This window comes from Nannospalax galili, unplaced genomic scaffold (assembly GCF_000622305.1).
Source record: "Nannospalax galili isolate Female #2095 unplaced genomic scaffold, S.galili_v1.0 scaffold2415, whole genome shotgun sequence".
NCBI classification, from domain to species: domain Eukaryota; kingdom Metazoa; phylum Chordata; class Mammalia; order Rodentia; family Spalacidae; genus Nannospalax; species Nannospalax galili.
In genome coordinates this window covers 108,951-124,257 of record NW_008336309.1, presented here as the reverse complement: position 1 = coordinate 124,257, position 15,307 = coordinate 108,951, and the positions used below count along the sequence as shown (strand labels likewise).

The 15,307-nt window shown below is 38.4% G+C and overlaps 1 protein-coding gene across 8 annotated transcripts in view; it reads right to left on the bottom strand.

The window, feature by feature from the left end:
* Positions 1-15,307, bottom strand: part of Pkp4 (plakophilin 4) — a gene marked incomplete at its 5' end in the record, with an annotated part of 104,214 nt that overhangs the window by 45,720 nt on the left and 43,187 nt on the right. For 5 of the 8 annotated variants that reach the window (XM_008831019.1, XM_017797610.1, XM_017797609.1 and 2 more), the window contains 3 exon segments: positions 2,965-3,178; positions 4,971-5,159; positions 12,574-13,123. In XM_008831019.1, the coding sequence (XP_008829241.1) occupies positions 2,965-3,178; positions 4,971-5,159; positions 12,574-13,123 (953 nt within the window). 8 annotated transcript variants of the gene reach the window in all.

The window sequence follows — 15,307 nt, the reverse complement described above, 5'->3', positions numbered from 1 at the left end:
TCACTGGATAGACTAAACAGATTTGAGACTATAAAAAAAGCACAATAAATGTAAAGAGCAATCAATAAAAGATAGCCAATCAGAAGAGAGCTTATTAACTTGTGAGATAAGGTGATTATATATATATATACACATATATATGTAAGCAGAAGCCCTGAAGGAAGGGAGATTGGGGAAGAAAAGAGAAATAACGGCTGAAAATTTTTCTAATTTTGATAAAACCATCAATCTACATTCAAAGAATCTCAGTGAACCCCAATCAGGTAAAATACACAGAGAGATGCACTTCAGTACATCACAGTAAAACTGCTGAAAGCTGGAGAGAAAAACTTGAAGCCAGAGAGAAAGCACATTACACAATAAGAAAAATACAAATAATTTCTGATTTCTCACCAAAAAATAACAGCTGTCTGAAGACAGTGAATAACACGTTTTAAAGTACTGAAAGAAAAAAAAATCCACACTTGTAAATCCTGAATTTTATATCTAGGGGAAATACCCTGAAAAGTTGAGTCAAAATTTTATAATACACTAAAACTAAGAGAACTTTCTGCAAATACAAAATAAAGAACACTGAAAAAACAAAGGGAGGTAAGACTAGATAGAAATCTGGATTTATAGGAAGAGATCTTTAAGTTTATGAATGAACTTTTAAAAACATTTGTTTGGGGGGCTGGAGAGATGGCTCAGCAGTTAAGTGTCCTGGCTGTTCTTACAGGGACCCGGTTTTGGTTCCCAGCACCCACCTAGTAGCTAACAACTGTCTGTGACTCCAGTTCCAGGAGACCCTAAGCCCTCTTCTAACCTCTGCAGACACTGCACGACACAACACAGGTACACTTACATACATGTGGGCAATACACTCCTACACATAAAATAAAAATAATAAAATATTTTCTAATAAAAATATTTATTCTTATTTCTCTTCATTTCTTTAAAAGCAATCATTTTCAATAAAAATACTACTAAATGCTATAGGTTTTCCATTGTACATGACAGCAACAGAGGTGAGGGATGGAAAGTGGAACCGGCTGTTGGGCACCACACACTTGGCCTGAACTGGGGGAGCACCAGAGAGACTTACTCCTTATGTCACTGTCACTTTCCACATGAAATGCTTTTATGTTATTCTTTCTAGAAAAATCATTTTTTACAACTAATAAAGTTGGATTCTAAGCTAACAGTAAAGGGGAAAAAAGGGCTGGTAGTGTATGTCTAAGCATCAGGAGACCAAGGCAAGACAATCATGAGTTCTAGGCCAGTCTGAGCTACATAGCAAGACCCTGTCTCAAAAGACTAAAACCAAGCAAAATCCCAACAAACCAAACAAAACCTTCACAGATTTCCTCTTACACAGTAAACATCAATAATTTCTAGCTTCAGAGAATTTTTCGGGCTAGCGTGAACAATAAGGTTGAGAAGTGAATGAAAACATTAAAGTTGCTATTTTCACAACTGAGGAATAACAGCTGTCAGGAACTTTGATTTTGATTTGAATTTCCAGACTTCAAGTTCACCTGGATTCACATTTCATCTGAGGTAAATATACATATTATTATAAGATAATCATCCTGTTCATCTTATGAAACGCCTTATCAGTAAAGTTTACATAATCAAAGCTAGCCATAACAGTTTTATGCATTAGACTATGAAATTACCTTAACGTGAATAGCTAAAGTGCACTACCATACATGAAATTCTTGTTTATAGTGAATCAATTCATATTAGAGGTCAAAACCAAAGTCTGCAGAGGCATGTCTTCAACTCAACACTCTCATCACACTCCACCACCTTCACAGGTAGATATTGTTTTCTCTGCAGGTCTAGCTAAGACATTGTTTACATGACCTAGAATTCAAAATACTTTTGGGAAATTCTGCATGTGTTTTATACCCTAGAATTTTGCTATTTTGACATGTTAGAAAATGAAATAATCTAAGAACATTGATGGCAATTATACAGGAAGTGGTATTAGGGACATTCTTTAAAAAAAAAAATCCTAAGAACAAAAAGTGACAAACTAGAAACAGAAACAAAATTTATATATAAGCCTTGAAGAACTTTAGGTACAAAAGTGAAGAGGTGAAGTGGTTTGGGTAAGGCAGTGGCTTCCCATCTGTTGGAAACACCATTATGTATTCTGTTCAATGACCAAAACTTCAGTAATTTTACATTCATTAAAATAAGTTGGTAGGTTGCTAAATTTGAATTTATAATTATAACAATATTTCAGAAGAAACAAGTAGTTGTGGGCGAAGAGTAAATGAATTTTGTTAATAATGCATGCCTTAAAATAACACTAAAGCTGCTTAAAACTCAGTAATAATTTCATTCTTTCAGAAATGAAAATTCTTTTCGTTTTGAAATACGTTTATTCCCTATTTTAAAATGACTTTCAGTAAAGATGAGGCCAGTTTTTAAGACTCAGTGAAGTACTAAATAACTCATACTTACCTCAGAAAGTATCGTCTTTGTAGCCAAACAAAATAAAAAAGCAAACACCTCTTTTTATCAAATACATTTTGCTTATGAGATGAAAATGCCCCGTGAGTTACCTTTTCCTAAAAGCTCTACTTAGCATTGATCAATGTGATTGGAAAGGTATATCACACTTGTCTTTCTTAATTCAGAATTAATATTAAATTCTTAGGCAAAAGGGAAATGATCCTTCAAAGTCTTTTGTTTAATTCTACAAGGCTCTCTCAGGTAGTTGCCCAAGCATCTAAATGATGAAAGCTACAGATCTATGCATTCTTTAAATCATAATTCAAGTATGGAAAGAAACAATTTATCTTTAAAAAATGAAATTAGCCTCAATGACCTACAACAGCTGGACTACAGCTGGACATGCTAGAGATAAAGAAATTAAGATATTACAATAGCTTTGACAAATTAAAAAGTCAGAATGCTGGAAATGGTTAGTGTGATATTGGAGTGTCCTGGAGAGACCTTCTAAGCACTTGCCTGGGGTCCTTCTGAATGCTATCTATTGATGGGGATCTTGTGGTACCATCATCAGTTGGCCCTGCATGCCTGTTGTAACTGCACTCTTGTACTCGGTATTGTATTGGCCTGTAGGGCTCTGCGTAGGTAGCCGTTGTGTTCAGAGCGTAATTATTTCTTTGGTATGTAAGGGTACTTCGTTGACTGGATGTCCTTTGTAGATTTCCAACACCTGCTAAAAGTCAACATTTTAAGACAGATTCGTATGTTCTCTATGAAATCACACTTTTCAAAAGTATAGTACTTTTGAATTTTAAGGATTATAAATTTGGTAATTACATGAACTATTATTTACAGATTTTACAAACCTAGCTCACTCACTAGTGCTAAACAACAGGTACTTAGTAGGAAAGAAAAATAATGAACACTATAAATTTGCTTATACAATTGGTCATAATACATTAAGATTCAAGAACTTAAAACTCCAATAAAAATATAAGAAATTTTAGAAATGAACAGTAAAATTCCAAAATTTTATTTTAGTGATAAAAACAAGGTTTTATTCAAATTCATAAATGACTAAAAAAAATCAAATAAAAAAAACTTTTTTGATTTATTTATTTCATTTTATGTGTAGGAATGTATTGCACCCATTTCGTGCAATGCCTGTGGAGGTCAGAAGAGGGCATCGGATCCCCTGGAACTGGAGTTATGGATGGTTGTTAGCTGCCATGTGGGTGCTGGGAATTGAACCCAAGTCTTCTGTAAGAACAGCCAGTGTTCTTAATTGCTAAGCCATCTCTTCATCCCCAAAATATCAAATTTTTAATCACTCTACAAATAGAAGTTACTTCTTTTGAGACAGTTTTTATTTTAATACCTTGGTAACACTGAAAACTCTATGTTACAAAAAAGGCTGATTTTAATTCTAAGGCTACTCTGAGAAATAAGTACATGATGCTACGCACAAAGGTACTGACCACTGTATTTAATAATAACTCTGATAACTGCAGCAGGTATCTCGACAATGGGTGTAGTCAATCTTTCTACAATCACGATTATTCATTTTTTCACTTTTTCTCATTCCAATTGAAGAAAATTTTGATAATAGAACATAAGAACAAATGTATATTTCTTCACTATCGTCTATTAAGAACCTAGGCATTCTATTAGAAGGAAAACTCCTCAGTGGACAAAACTGTGAATTTCTAGTAAAGAACCAGTATTAACAGTCTTCTCTCTGTCGGTATTCTGGGAGGTATGGCTCCCTGCAGTGTGCTCTGAGGGTTATCACTACTACCTGGACTTCTGTGGGCATATTAATAAATCTAAGACTTTATTTGAGAACAGAAGCTGCCCCTCGGCACTCCATGAACAGTCCTGAAGCACAATCTACCAGAGCACAGCTTCTGACTTATCAGATCCTATGGTGTTAAAAAAACAAAACAAAACAAAAAACCTATGACGATTGGGGTACAAGGATGGGAGGTCCCAGGCTCCCTGTCTTTCCACCTGCTCTGACTGCATTCTGTCTTGGACTGAGTTGATCACAAGGAGTATCTCTGTTACAAATGGACATAAGTATTCAGAGGAAATCCCACACCTAAAAAAAGCAATGCCAAATCTTGGGCTCTAGGTTTGCTAAATCATAGACAGCAAACCACTTGTATGGAGTGCCTCAACACTGGTTCAGACAACAAAAGTTATAAAGAAATACTTCAGCAAATGTTTTCCTTTCTCTATCTGATATGCTTCTATCCTGAGGAAAATCAGATTTACAGCTTTACAAATTTATTCCTAAATTAACAGCACAATCACTACCTTCATTGATTACACTATGGTAAAAATATATTACCCATAAATATGCGCTAAATGAACTTCTGTTTTACAGTTTATTGAATGGCTGTCACAGCTGCTTGTCTGACAACTAAGTGTGCAACACGATTGCCTTCTAATGGAGAACCCAATCTCAATAAAATCCCTCTTTTGTAGGGCCAGGGAAAGCAGGAAAGCAGATGAGTACCTACCTGAGCCTGTGCGATACAATGCTGTCTGCGATCCTTGGAGCTCCACAGTTCCATGGTTTGGGCTGCGGTACACTGGACTGTAGTAGGTCCTCCCTTCATATATAGGAGTGATGTGCAAGTCAGGAGACACAGTTGAACGAAGGTCTTGCCCAAGCTGGCTATGCTGACTGGCATAGGAACTCCGTAAGCCTAGAGGTAGGAGCATGGCATCATTAAAAATGGAGAAAATCATGGTGAGGCTAAAAACACAGAGTTAACTCAAATCACACCCAACAAGGTAACTGTTAAGTCTAAACACTAAAACTAGTTAAGTTTCACAGAGGAGGATTGCCTGATTTGAAAAGGACTCTGGACAGTGTGCATTTTAAGAACAAATTGGTTTTTTGATAGCAAGAGAGAAGAATGGTGGTGCATGCCTTTCATCCCAGCACTTGGGAGGTAGGGCAGGAGGATCTCTGTGAGAGTGAGGCCAGTCTGATCTACATAGTGAGTTCCAGGCTAGCTGGGGCTCCAGAGAACCCTTGTCTCAAACAACAACAACAACAACAGGTAAAATAAAAATTATTAAAATAATTTCATTTGCAACAACTCTTTTTTTTTTTTTTTTTCTTTTGAGACAGGGTCTCCCTGTAGCCCCAGCTGTCCTGGAACTCACTATGTAGAGCAGGCTGGCTTTGAACTCACCAAGATCCGCCTGCCTCTGCCTCCCAAGTGCTGGGATTAAAGGTGTGCGCCACCATGCCTGGCAACAGCTCATTCTTTATGACAGTGACCAAACTGCATATATCAGAATGACATTAACTGTCACTTTAAGTTTGTGTAAGTATGCTCTATGATGTTTGCACAAAAACAAAATAGTCCTACAGACATCTCTGACTGCATCCTGGCATTCAGTGAGCCATAGCTCCATCAAGAGTGGGCTGGCTACACGTCTGCTGCCCTGCACACCTGCTCTGACTCACTAATTAATGTGTTGCTTAGTGAGGAGTGGCAAGAATGTTACTGAATACATCAAGTTAATAAATACATAAAGAACGATTATTACCTACCCTGGACAGCAATGTGACATGGAAAGCAATCAAATGAAGAACTGTGGGTTCAGCACTGTTTCCCCACTTGCTAAAACAAAGAGCACAGATTCATGCAATCCTTTAACTGTGCTATCGCCCAGTTAAACATTCTCATTTCAAAGTTGACAGCCCAAAGGGAAATGTGATTCACTACCATTAGAGAGCTATTTCCTGGTAGGACTGGAGGAAACCATAGGCCCAGTGTTTTGTCACATACCCCTCCATATGCAGACAGCCATGCCTCAAGGACCAGTGTTAAGTGGTATGAGAAACCATAAATTCCACTGTACCCTCCACAAACATCGGGTTAAAGAGGGAGGTTAGCCTACCATGGATGGTGTTCACAAAGCTCATTTAATTCTTAATCCCAAGAGATGGTATGATACTGTAAATGCTCTTTTGAGGATGTTAGGTTCACATTCACTGGTAGAACTCTAGCACAGCATACTCTTTACAGTGTCTATGCATATCTTAAAAGTGTGGACATTGTTTTGTTAATGGTGACATAAAGTGGACAGGTGAACACACCTAGTCTTCAGTAATGTCATCAGTATGAGGTGTGACTGAAACATAAGCAGAGCCACAAGTCTTCTTGATTCAGTGCTTAAGGCTGGGAGCATTGACACTTAGGCAGGGCAACCCAGACCAGATGCTCCTGAGGCCAGTCTAGCCACCGGGCTCCCACAAGTCCATGGTGATGTGGAGGAAGGTGGAGCATTCTGCACTGTTTTTGGAATGCTAGATCCTGTAAGCACCTGACAGGATTCTATACTGGAATCCATGCAAAACAAAAATTTGCAAACATGCCAAGGGAAGGGAAACAAATAAGCTTTTTACATTATTTAAAACTACAAAAGTACCCAATAGATATTCACTCAGAGGACTGTTAATACTCTGAAATCATATGATAGGTGGTAATGAAGGAAAAAGAATTGTAATGAGATGTAGCACTTTCTTGAGCGCAAAGTCAATCTGAAGGATGTAACTGTTTTGTACTCCTGTCTTTAAAAGCATACATACTGTAGTCCTGCACATTAACATTTAAAGTTACACAGCCACTTAAGAAAAATGAGTAAGTGTGCAAAGCTCTTCATAAATTAGCACCACTGAACTTGGGACATAGTAATTATGATCTATAACTGGTATTAGAAATAATTTTTCAGATGCATTTGCACAGATTGATAATTTTTAACTTTAAAAAATTATTTTATGAGCATGAGTGTATTGCCTTCATGTATGTAAGGGCACCTGTGTTGTGCAATGCCTGCAGAGGACAGAAGAAGGCATCAAAATCATTGGAACTGGAGTTATAGATGGCTGTTAGCCACCACGTGGGTGCTGGGAATTGAAACTTGGTCCTCTGCAAGAACAGCCAGTGGTCTTAACTGCTGAGCCATCTATCCAGGCCCAGAGATAAATTTTTAAAAACTGTATTTCTTCAAATGATGGAAAACAGGGAAACTGTATAATATTATTTACTCAAATTTCCATCTACAATCCTCAAATAAATATCAGTTTACCTATCACAGTGACATATTTCATGTGATTCAGAACTTCTATATTAAAAACATTAAAAATAAACACATTTACCTTTCAAACATTAATTCTTTTCTCAAAATTATGCTGAAATTAGTACTTTGGGCCATATATATTTTTCGGTGGTAGAAAGTACATTTTTACACATATTATATAATTAATTAAATTATGATAATCAAATATTAAAGTCTCTCAATTTATTACAAGATACTGCTTTAGGTGTGTAATAGCTAGCAATTCTCTGAAATGAAGAAATAACTGCAAATAGAGTAATAGCTGCATCATTTTCTTAAACTAAAAAGGAGGAATTCATGAATTAGGATTTACATTTAGATTAAGTGGTCAGGTAAATGACAGGAAATAAAACTTCCTGAGAATCTAAAGAAATTCTTGACTTCATGAAAAGCTTATGGTTATTTCCAGGAAACTGAGCAGTGAGAGACTAGGTATATGATTTTTTTCTTCCCTTGAAATATAAACTCTAATTTCATTTACATGTCAGAAAGGAGTTTTAAAGAAGATCCCTCTTAGTGGTAAATAAGGAGACAGGCATTTATGAGCTGTCTTCTTTCCGTATATCTCTACACCACTAGCCTAGAAGCTAGGGTTTCTGCATAGCTCTACACAAACACAGTGGGCACACACAAGTCCTCAGACTGTTTGTCTTTTAAGGTTTTTGTGGGAGGGAGCATTTCACAAATGCTTCCAGCATAACTTAGCCGAATCCTTTCCAGAGACATTCAGAAAATATCTAAGCCAATCACACTCCTCTGATGATGAAATAAAAAAAAGGGTCATTTAACAATAGAATTTCATTGAGCTCAAATTCAGGTTCAATAGATATTTTTCATAAAAATTTATTAAATTATTTCCTAGAAGCTATAAAAGATATTAATTTCATCAAACAAAAGTATTTTTAAAAAATCTCAACCCTCACCCACTGTTGGTGGGATTGAAAACTGGTGCAACCACTTGGAAATCAGGAACTCTTGAAAAACTAAAAATAAATCTACCATATGATCTGGTTATACTACTCCTTGGCATATATTTGAAGGACTCATCCTACTATAGAGAAACTTGCACGGATATATTTGTTGTTGCTGTTTTCAGAATAGCTAGGATGGAAAGAACCTAAAAGTCCCTCAGCTGATGAATGGATAATGAAAATGTGGTACATTTACACAATTATTACTTGGAGGTAAAGAAAACAAAATCATGAAACCTGCAGGTAAATGGATGGAACTAGAAGCTGTCATACCAAGTAAAGTAACACAGTCTCAGAAAAACAAGCAACAGATGTTCTCTTTGGAGATCTCAGCTTTAAATCCTTAGATGTGAGTATATATCCTGATATAACTACAGGAGTAAGGAAAATGGAAAGAAACCATGGGCATAAAGGGGAAGAAGGCGCTCTTGAAGAGGGGGCTAGTAGAAGACAGATGTTACCAACGGGGAAATGGGAAAAATGGGGGTACTTTAACTGAAGAGGGAGGAGGGAAGGTTAGACAGGGAGAGAGAAAGGAGAGATAAATAATACTTATGTGGTGTGGAAAACCAGAGGGAAATGCATTAGTTCAAAAACCTACTGAAAAATACACATACAGTAGCTGTACATTAGTGAATGTATATAGCTGAAGACTACAGAAAGTGTCAGACAGGAGAAACCTCCCTTAGTTGTTGGTTGGGGAGGTCCACGAGACTCCCCCCAAGCCACAGCCTAGTGCCACAGCCCTTGATTGCCTCCTAGAACTTGAAAATGAGACTCTATTGCTGAAGACAGGATATATTTCAAACACAGGACTTGGAGCAACGGAGCTGGAACTGACATGGAAGCCTTCTCCCTGAAGGCTAATTCACAGTTTTAGAGGACACTATGCAAACTGCCAAGAGAGAAAACCAATTGATGGTCCTAGCCAGCTGTAAAGCCTAATAAACAACAATGATTGGCCCAGCAAACTATGGCTATTGGTGCAGTAGTGGCATTTTTATCTTGGGGGTCTAATTGGGGGTCTGTCTAACTGGAATTTAGGCTTGGTCAATAACAGTAGGGAACTCATGTGTGTGTTACTGTAAACACTGTCAAATACACATGGCTGGAGAAGTCATAGACCTGAGAGAAAAACCTAATTTTGCCACATCCTTAGACCAACATAACTTCTTACTGTATTCTAAATATGGATCCTCATATTTACGAAGTGTACCTCTCACTAATTGTCAAAGAAGCTTCTTTTTGCAACTGATGGAGACTAATATGGAGTTCCACAACCAGTCAAATATACAGAATAAGTGTCAGTGAAACATAGAAGATGAATGTATCATTCAACTTTCACCAGAGAAATTTCCTTATGCAGCAGATGGTGATTAACACAAAAACCTACTGGCCAGTGTGCCAAGAACAAGTGGCTGCAAAGTGCTTATCCCTGAATAGGATATCTATTTCAAACTTGTCTCCCAAGGCTCAGGGATCATTCCAGAAGAGGGGGCAGAAAGATGGTAAGAGCCAGAGGTGGTGGAAGATCACAATGAAACAACATTTTCCAGACAGCTGATCAGTTACTCATATGAACTCACAGCACTGGTGACAGCATGTCCAAGTCCCATGCAAGCTCAAACGAGATAAAAATCCCAGTATAAACATGGGAAGTGGGTAAGAAATCCCAACCCAACTTAAGGAGCTTTTGGCAACTCATAGCTGCTAGGAGGAGAGACAGTTTCTGTTTAAAAAAATATTTTATTTATTATTTTTATGTGTATGAGTATATTGCCTGAATGTATGTAAGTGCACTCATGTCATGCAATGCCCATGGTGGTCAGAAGAGGGCGTTGATCCCCTGGAACTGGAGTTACAGATGGCTGTTAGCTGCAATGTCGGTGCTGGGAACTGAACCTGGTCCTCTGCAAGAGCAGATGGTGCTCTTAACCACTAAGCTATCTCTGCACCCTGAGAGACAGTTTCTTACAGGGATGGGTAGTATCTCTTGGTAGGTTAACCAGGCTCCAGTGGATGGACCCATACTAAAGGACATTTGGGGACACAAATCAGACTCTATAGATCATATATATAAAATAGAATACAACGAATTGATGGGGGTGGCATTAAGGGGAGGAGCGGATAGGGGAGGGGATTTAAATACCATCAAATTATACTGTATGAAAATGTGGGACTGGAGAGTTGGCTCAGTGGTTAAGAGCACTGACTGCTCTTGCAGAAGACCTGGGCTCAATTACCAGCACCCACATGGTGGCTAATAACAGTCTGTAACTCCAGTTCCAGGGAATCCAACGCCCTCTTCTGACCTCTGCAATCATTTCATGACACAGGTGCACTTGCACACATGCAGCAATACAATCATACACATAAAATAAAAATAATAAAGTTCCAGGCCTGCTGGAGCTACAGAGAGACAGTCTCAAAACCCTCAAAAAAAAACAAATAACAAGCAATAAAATGCAAAAACAACATAATGTATCTCAAGTATAAAAATACTTTATACATTAAAAAAAATACTTTATACATTCTAAAAATAACGAGAGACTTGAACCCATGGTTTTAAGATAACAAACAGGAACTATTCAGCCATTTAAATAAATGACAGCTTCTTACCTACCAGACTAGCAAATACAGAAATCTTGGACCATATGTAGAAGTAGGGAAGGTAAAGGGAGCCGGACATGCTGAAATTATAGGTCAAAATACAAATGCAAGCAGCTTTCTTGGAGGGCAACTTGATGAACTCTTTCAAGGTTAAAAAATATGCACATGTTTTGATGTAGCAATTCAGCTAATGCAGAAGTTACATGAAAGAATGTGTACTGCAGTCTCTAGCAACTACAAATGACAAAAAGCCCAAATGCCTATTAATGGGGAAGAAATTAAATTATAACACATGTATAAAAAAGGAATCCTATGCATCTTTCAAGAAAGAGTAAAAGCTCTAAAATGGACCAAGTGAAAAAAGCATAGAAAGTACATGATAGATCTAGATCTTACCAGAACAGAAGAAAATGCAACACATTTTATGTGCACGTTCATATGTAATACATGTACTTTTATGTTAACATCCTGGCCTACATATACACTGGTTGATGTGTCTTGGTGTAGGTAAAGGAAGAGCTCAAGACTTCTATTCTTCATTTCAAACTTTCCTGTACAGTTTTAAGTTTTACCACTCTGTGTATGTCATTCTCTCTGTCTCTCTCTGTCTCTCTGTCTCTCTCTCTCTCTCTTCTTTTGTATGTGTAGGCTCAAACCCAGGGCCTTGTACATATCTAGGTGTGCACTCTATCACCGGCCCATGAACCCAGCCCTATGCATACTATTTTCAAAGACAAATTTCCTTACTAAAAAGAACAAAGTCTCCACAGAATGTGGGAAATCTTTTATGAAAGAAATCCCAAAGGGGACAGGTATAATGTCAGGGACCTGGTAGTTTTCTAATTTAATCCAAATGACATTTAAAGGAAATTCATATGCGTTTTGTACATTTCCCACTGGGGATGCCAGAATCAAAATAGTAGGGAGTGAGACTGATACTCCACTCCATACTACTACAGCATTCCTAAAGAAAAACTCAGGCATTCTGATACCACATTTTAACTTATGAGGCTATATGGGGGTAGATCTGACTGTTCAAAAACGTTCCTTAGAAAATAATACCAATAAAGAGCTTAACATTTTAATCATTTCTTCCAAAATGCAGTACATGCACGTGCATATGCACACACACACACACACACATATACATATGTACCTGTGCCCTAATATTTTGACAGGAAAATGTATTGACTTACAAAAGAGTTCTGAAGATGTAAGTGTATAATGTATAATTTCATACATAAAGGAGTAGAGCCTGAAAAATAAGTTAACCCTAAGCTCACAGTACCACTTTCCAGGTGAAACCACTAGTTTTTTGCCAATGACTACTGTTTTCATTAGAGGCACAGGGAAGACTCATGCCCACTCCCAAGGTTTTCTGAAGTGCTGTCACCATCCTCACCTGTCAGGCTGTCTGGCCGTGGTGGAACCATCCTCTCATAAATATCGTACTGCTGCTGTCCGAATTGCTCCATGTCGTGAACAGTCCTTTGCAGTGAAGGTCCCAGATGCTGTGGTACGGCGGTCATCCCTGAGCGTTTTGGGGATGATGACCCCACTTGGCCTTGGGATGGGGAAGCTACTCGAGTCTGGGCATCTGTCAGGGTCAGTGGGGACCCCACCCTGGTGGTAGTTTGGTATTGAGGGGCTGGTCCGTTAGGATTGCAGGTCTGTCGGGAGGTGACAGACCCAATCCTCCGCACAGCTGTTGGGGAGGCAGGTCTCTGTGAGTACGGAGAGGTTGCTCTCTGAGCAGGTAATGTGGTAGATGAGTATGCACTGGGGTTCAGAGGTCGGGAGTCGGTCACTGATGGAGAGCCAAATCCACTACCCAGAGAAGTTCTTAGTGACCCCCTTGATGGAGACACGCCTGTGCTGATAACATAAGAAGGAGACTGTGCTCTAGATGGAACTGAACTAACTCTTCTCATGGCCCGATTGGCTACTGATGGCTGATGAGAGGGGAAGAAAAGAGAACGGTTTATCCAGGGTTTTGTGTCCACTGTCATTACAGAAAAATATGCACATAGCTCACACAGAATGTGACGTCACTATTTCTGTCATCTGAGTTTCTTTCCTGCTTTATGCTTCAGAGTTCATCATATTCCCCTTATTGTGCTTTTCTTCTGCCTTTTCTTCCCCTTGGTGATTTAATCTGAATACTAAAATCAGCCAGTAAAAAGAAATCTGAAGACATTTAATATTCCATTTTACATTTTTTACCCTTTTGCCTGTGTATTTTTCACAGCACATAAAATGTTTTATTCCAAGTGCTACAAATAACTCATGACTGTGAAAGGTCACTGGGACAGTGTACTGGTATCATTCCCTGCAAGTCAAACACTGAACAAAGTAATGCATTTTTTGTAAAACAATATACATATAACTATTTAATCTCTCAGTCTAAATGTAGCTGGAGGAATATTTACAGATGGCTAGTCTAAATGAGTTGGCTCTGTTAACAAAAGGCATGTGCATTTTTCAGTCTAAAGTACATGACCGTTAGGGTAGAGCCTGGGTCCAGCTCTCCCCTGCCCATTTAAAATTCAAGAAATAATTTGGCCAGACAGATGCCTGACCCAAATCCTTTTAGCTCTATTGTCTTTTGACATCCTCTGATACATGAGCTCTTAGCTCTAGCTGGTGGATCTAAATAGATGCAATATAGTCACCGAACGCAAAGTCTGTTCAAGTAGAAGAACTGCTCTAAGTCTTTGTTGGATTCTTGGTCTAAGTCAGTTGGAAAAGACCGAAATGGAAAACCAAAGATTTCTGCCATGGAATATTCTATGATGAATCTGTAGACTTTTACAAACACAGTGAGTATCAGATACCTTTCTTGATGCCGTGCAACAATGAAGAAGTTGGACTGGAGAAGTGGCTGAAGGGGACAGGCACAGGGAAAAGGAAGGCAGGCTGAGAAATGAAAACAGACTTTAGGGCTCTGGATGACAAGCCCTGCTCAGGTATCTCTTGAATGGTTGCTCAAGTCTAGTTGCCATTCACCACTACCCACTGTTAATTGTGAAGATGAGGTTGAAGAAGCAGGGATGAGATAAAGACTGTGTGCACCTTATATATTGTAAACAGATGTGTGCTTTGCCTCTAAGTGTCACAAGCAACGAGGCTCACTGAAATGGTTACTCTGAGGTCTCAAGTGTACTCAAGTTCACCACTTTTGGAATAGTAATGGTAGAGATGAGGGAATGTGAGGAGGGAAGAATGTGGGAAATAAATAATGAAGCAAAAAGATAGGGATTAAAAAATAAAGTATAGTTGGAGAGTTAAAGTGCATGCTTGGGTGCGAACAGTGCTAACAATGCACTGGCAAATGGAATGTGCCTGGCTTAGACCACTAGGCAATATGCTATCCAGACTACACGCAAATCAAGTCATACAGACCCACTTGCAAGATAAATCTTTAGCTGTAAGAACAAAACCAACTTCATGCAGGTTTTTTTTTTTTTTTTTTTAAAGGTAATATGACCATGACTAAGAGAAAAAAACTTTTATAGTTAATAGGCAATTATTGTGTGAAAGTGAGACATGAGATGAGCTCATAAAGACCCACCTAATCTACCTAAACAGATTAATTCCTTTAGGCATTTAGTGTAGAACTTCTCAAACTTTTGTATCACGGCACTTCTATAGCAAAGGCATACATGCGTGAATAATGTGAGGGCTGGCAGCATGGCCTGCAGTGGCTGGGCTGTAAGGATGAGATTTCTCCTTTTAAACTGAAGAGGCACACACTTAACCTTGTTTTAAAATGATGAGCAAAAATGCCAACATTGTAGTAACAGTTCTCCTGGAGTACTGGGAACCCTGGCTTCTACTGTGTGTCCTGCGGTGCTTCCTGGGATGCATTATGAGGAACACAGTATCCACCCAACTTTTCTGATAATTATGCTATTTTTCAGCAACTAATGAATCTCTGGGGCACTTGAACGGAGTGCACGTGGCATATGCTGCTGGAATGATGTGGCCTAAGTAGCAACACAAAAGCAAAGGGGTTTTCATTAATATACATGCAATATTCTATTTTTGCCTATCAAGGGAGTCCTAACTTAACATGGTGGATATGTTTCTATTCAACTGTTCTCTATAAGCAGGGGTATCAAAGCAAAGGAACCATT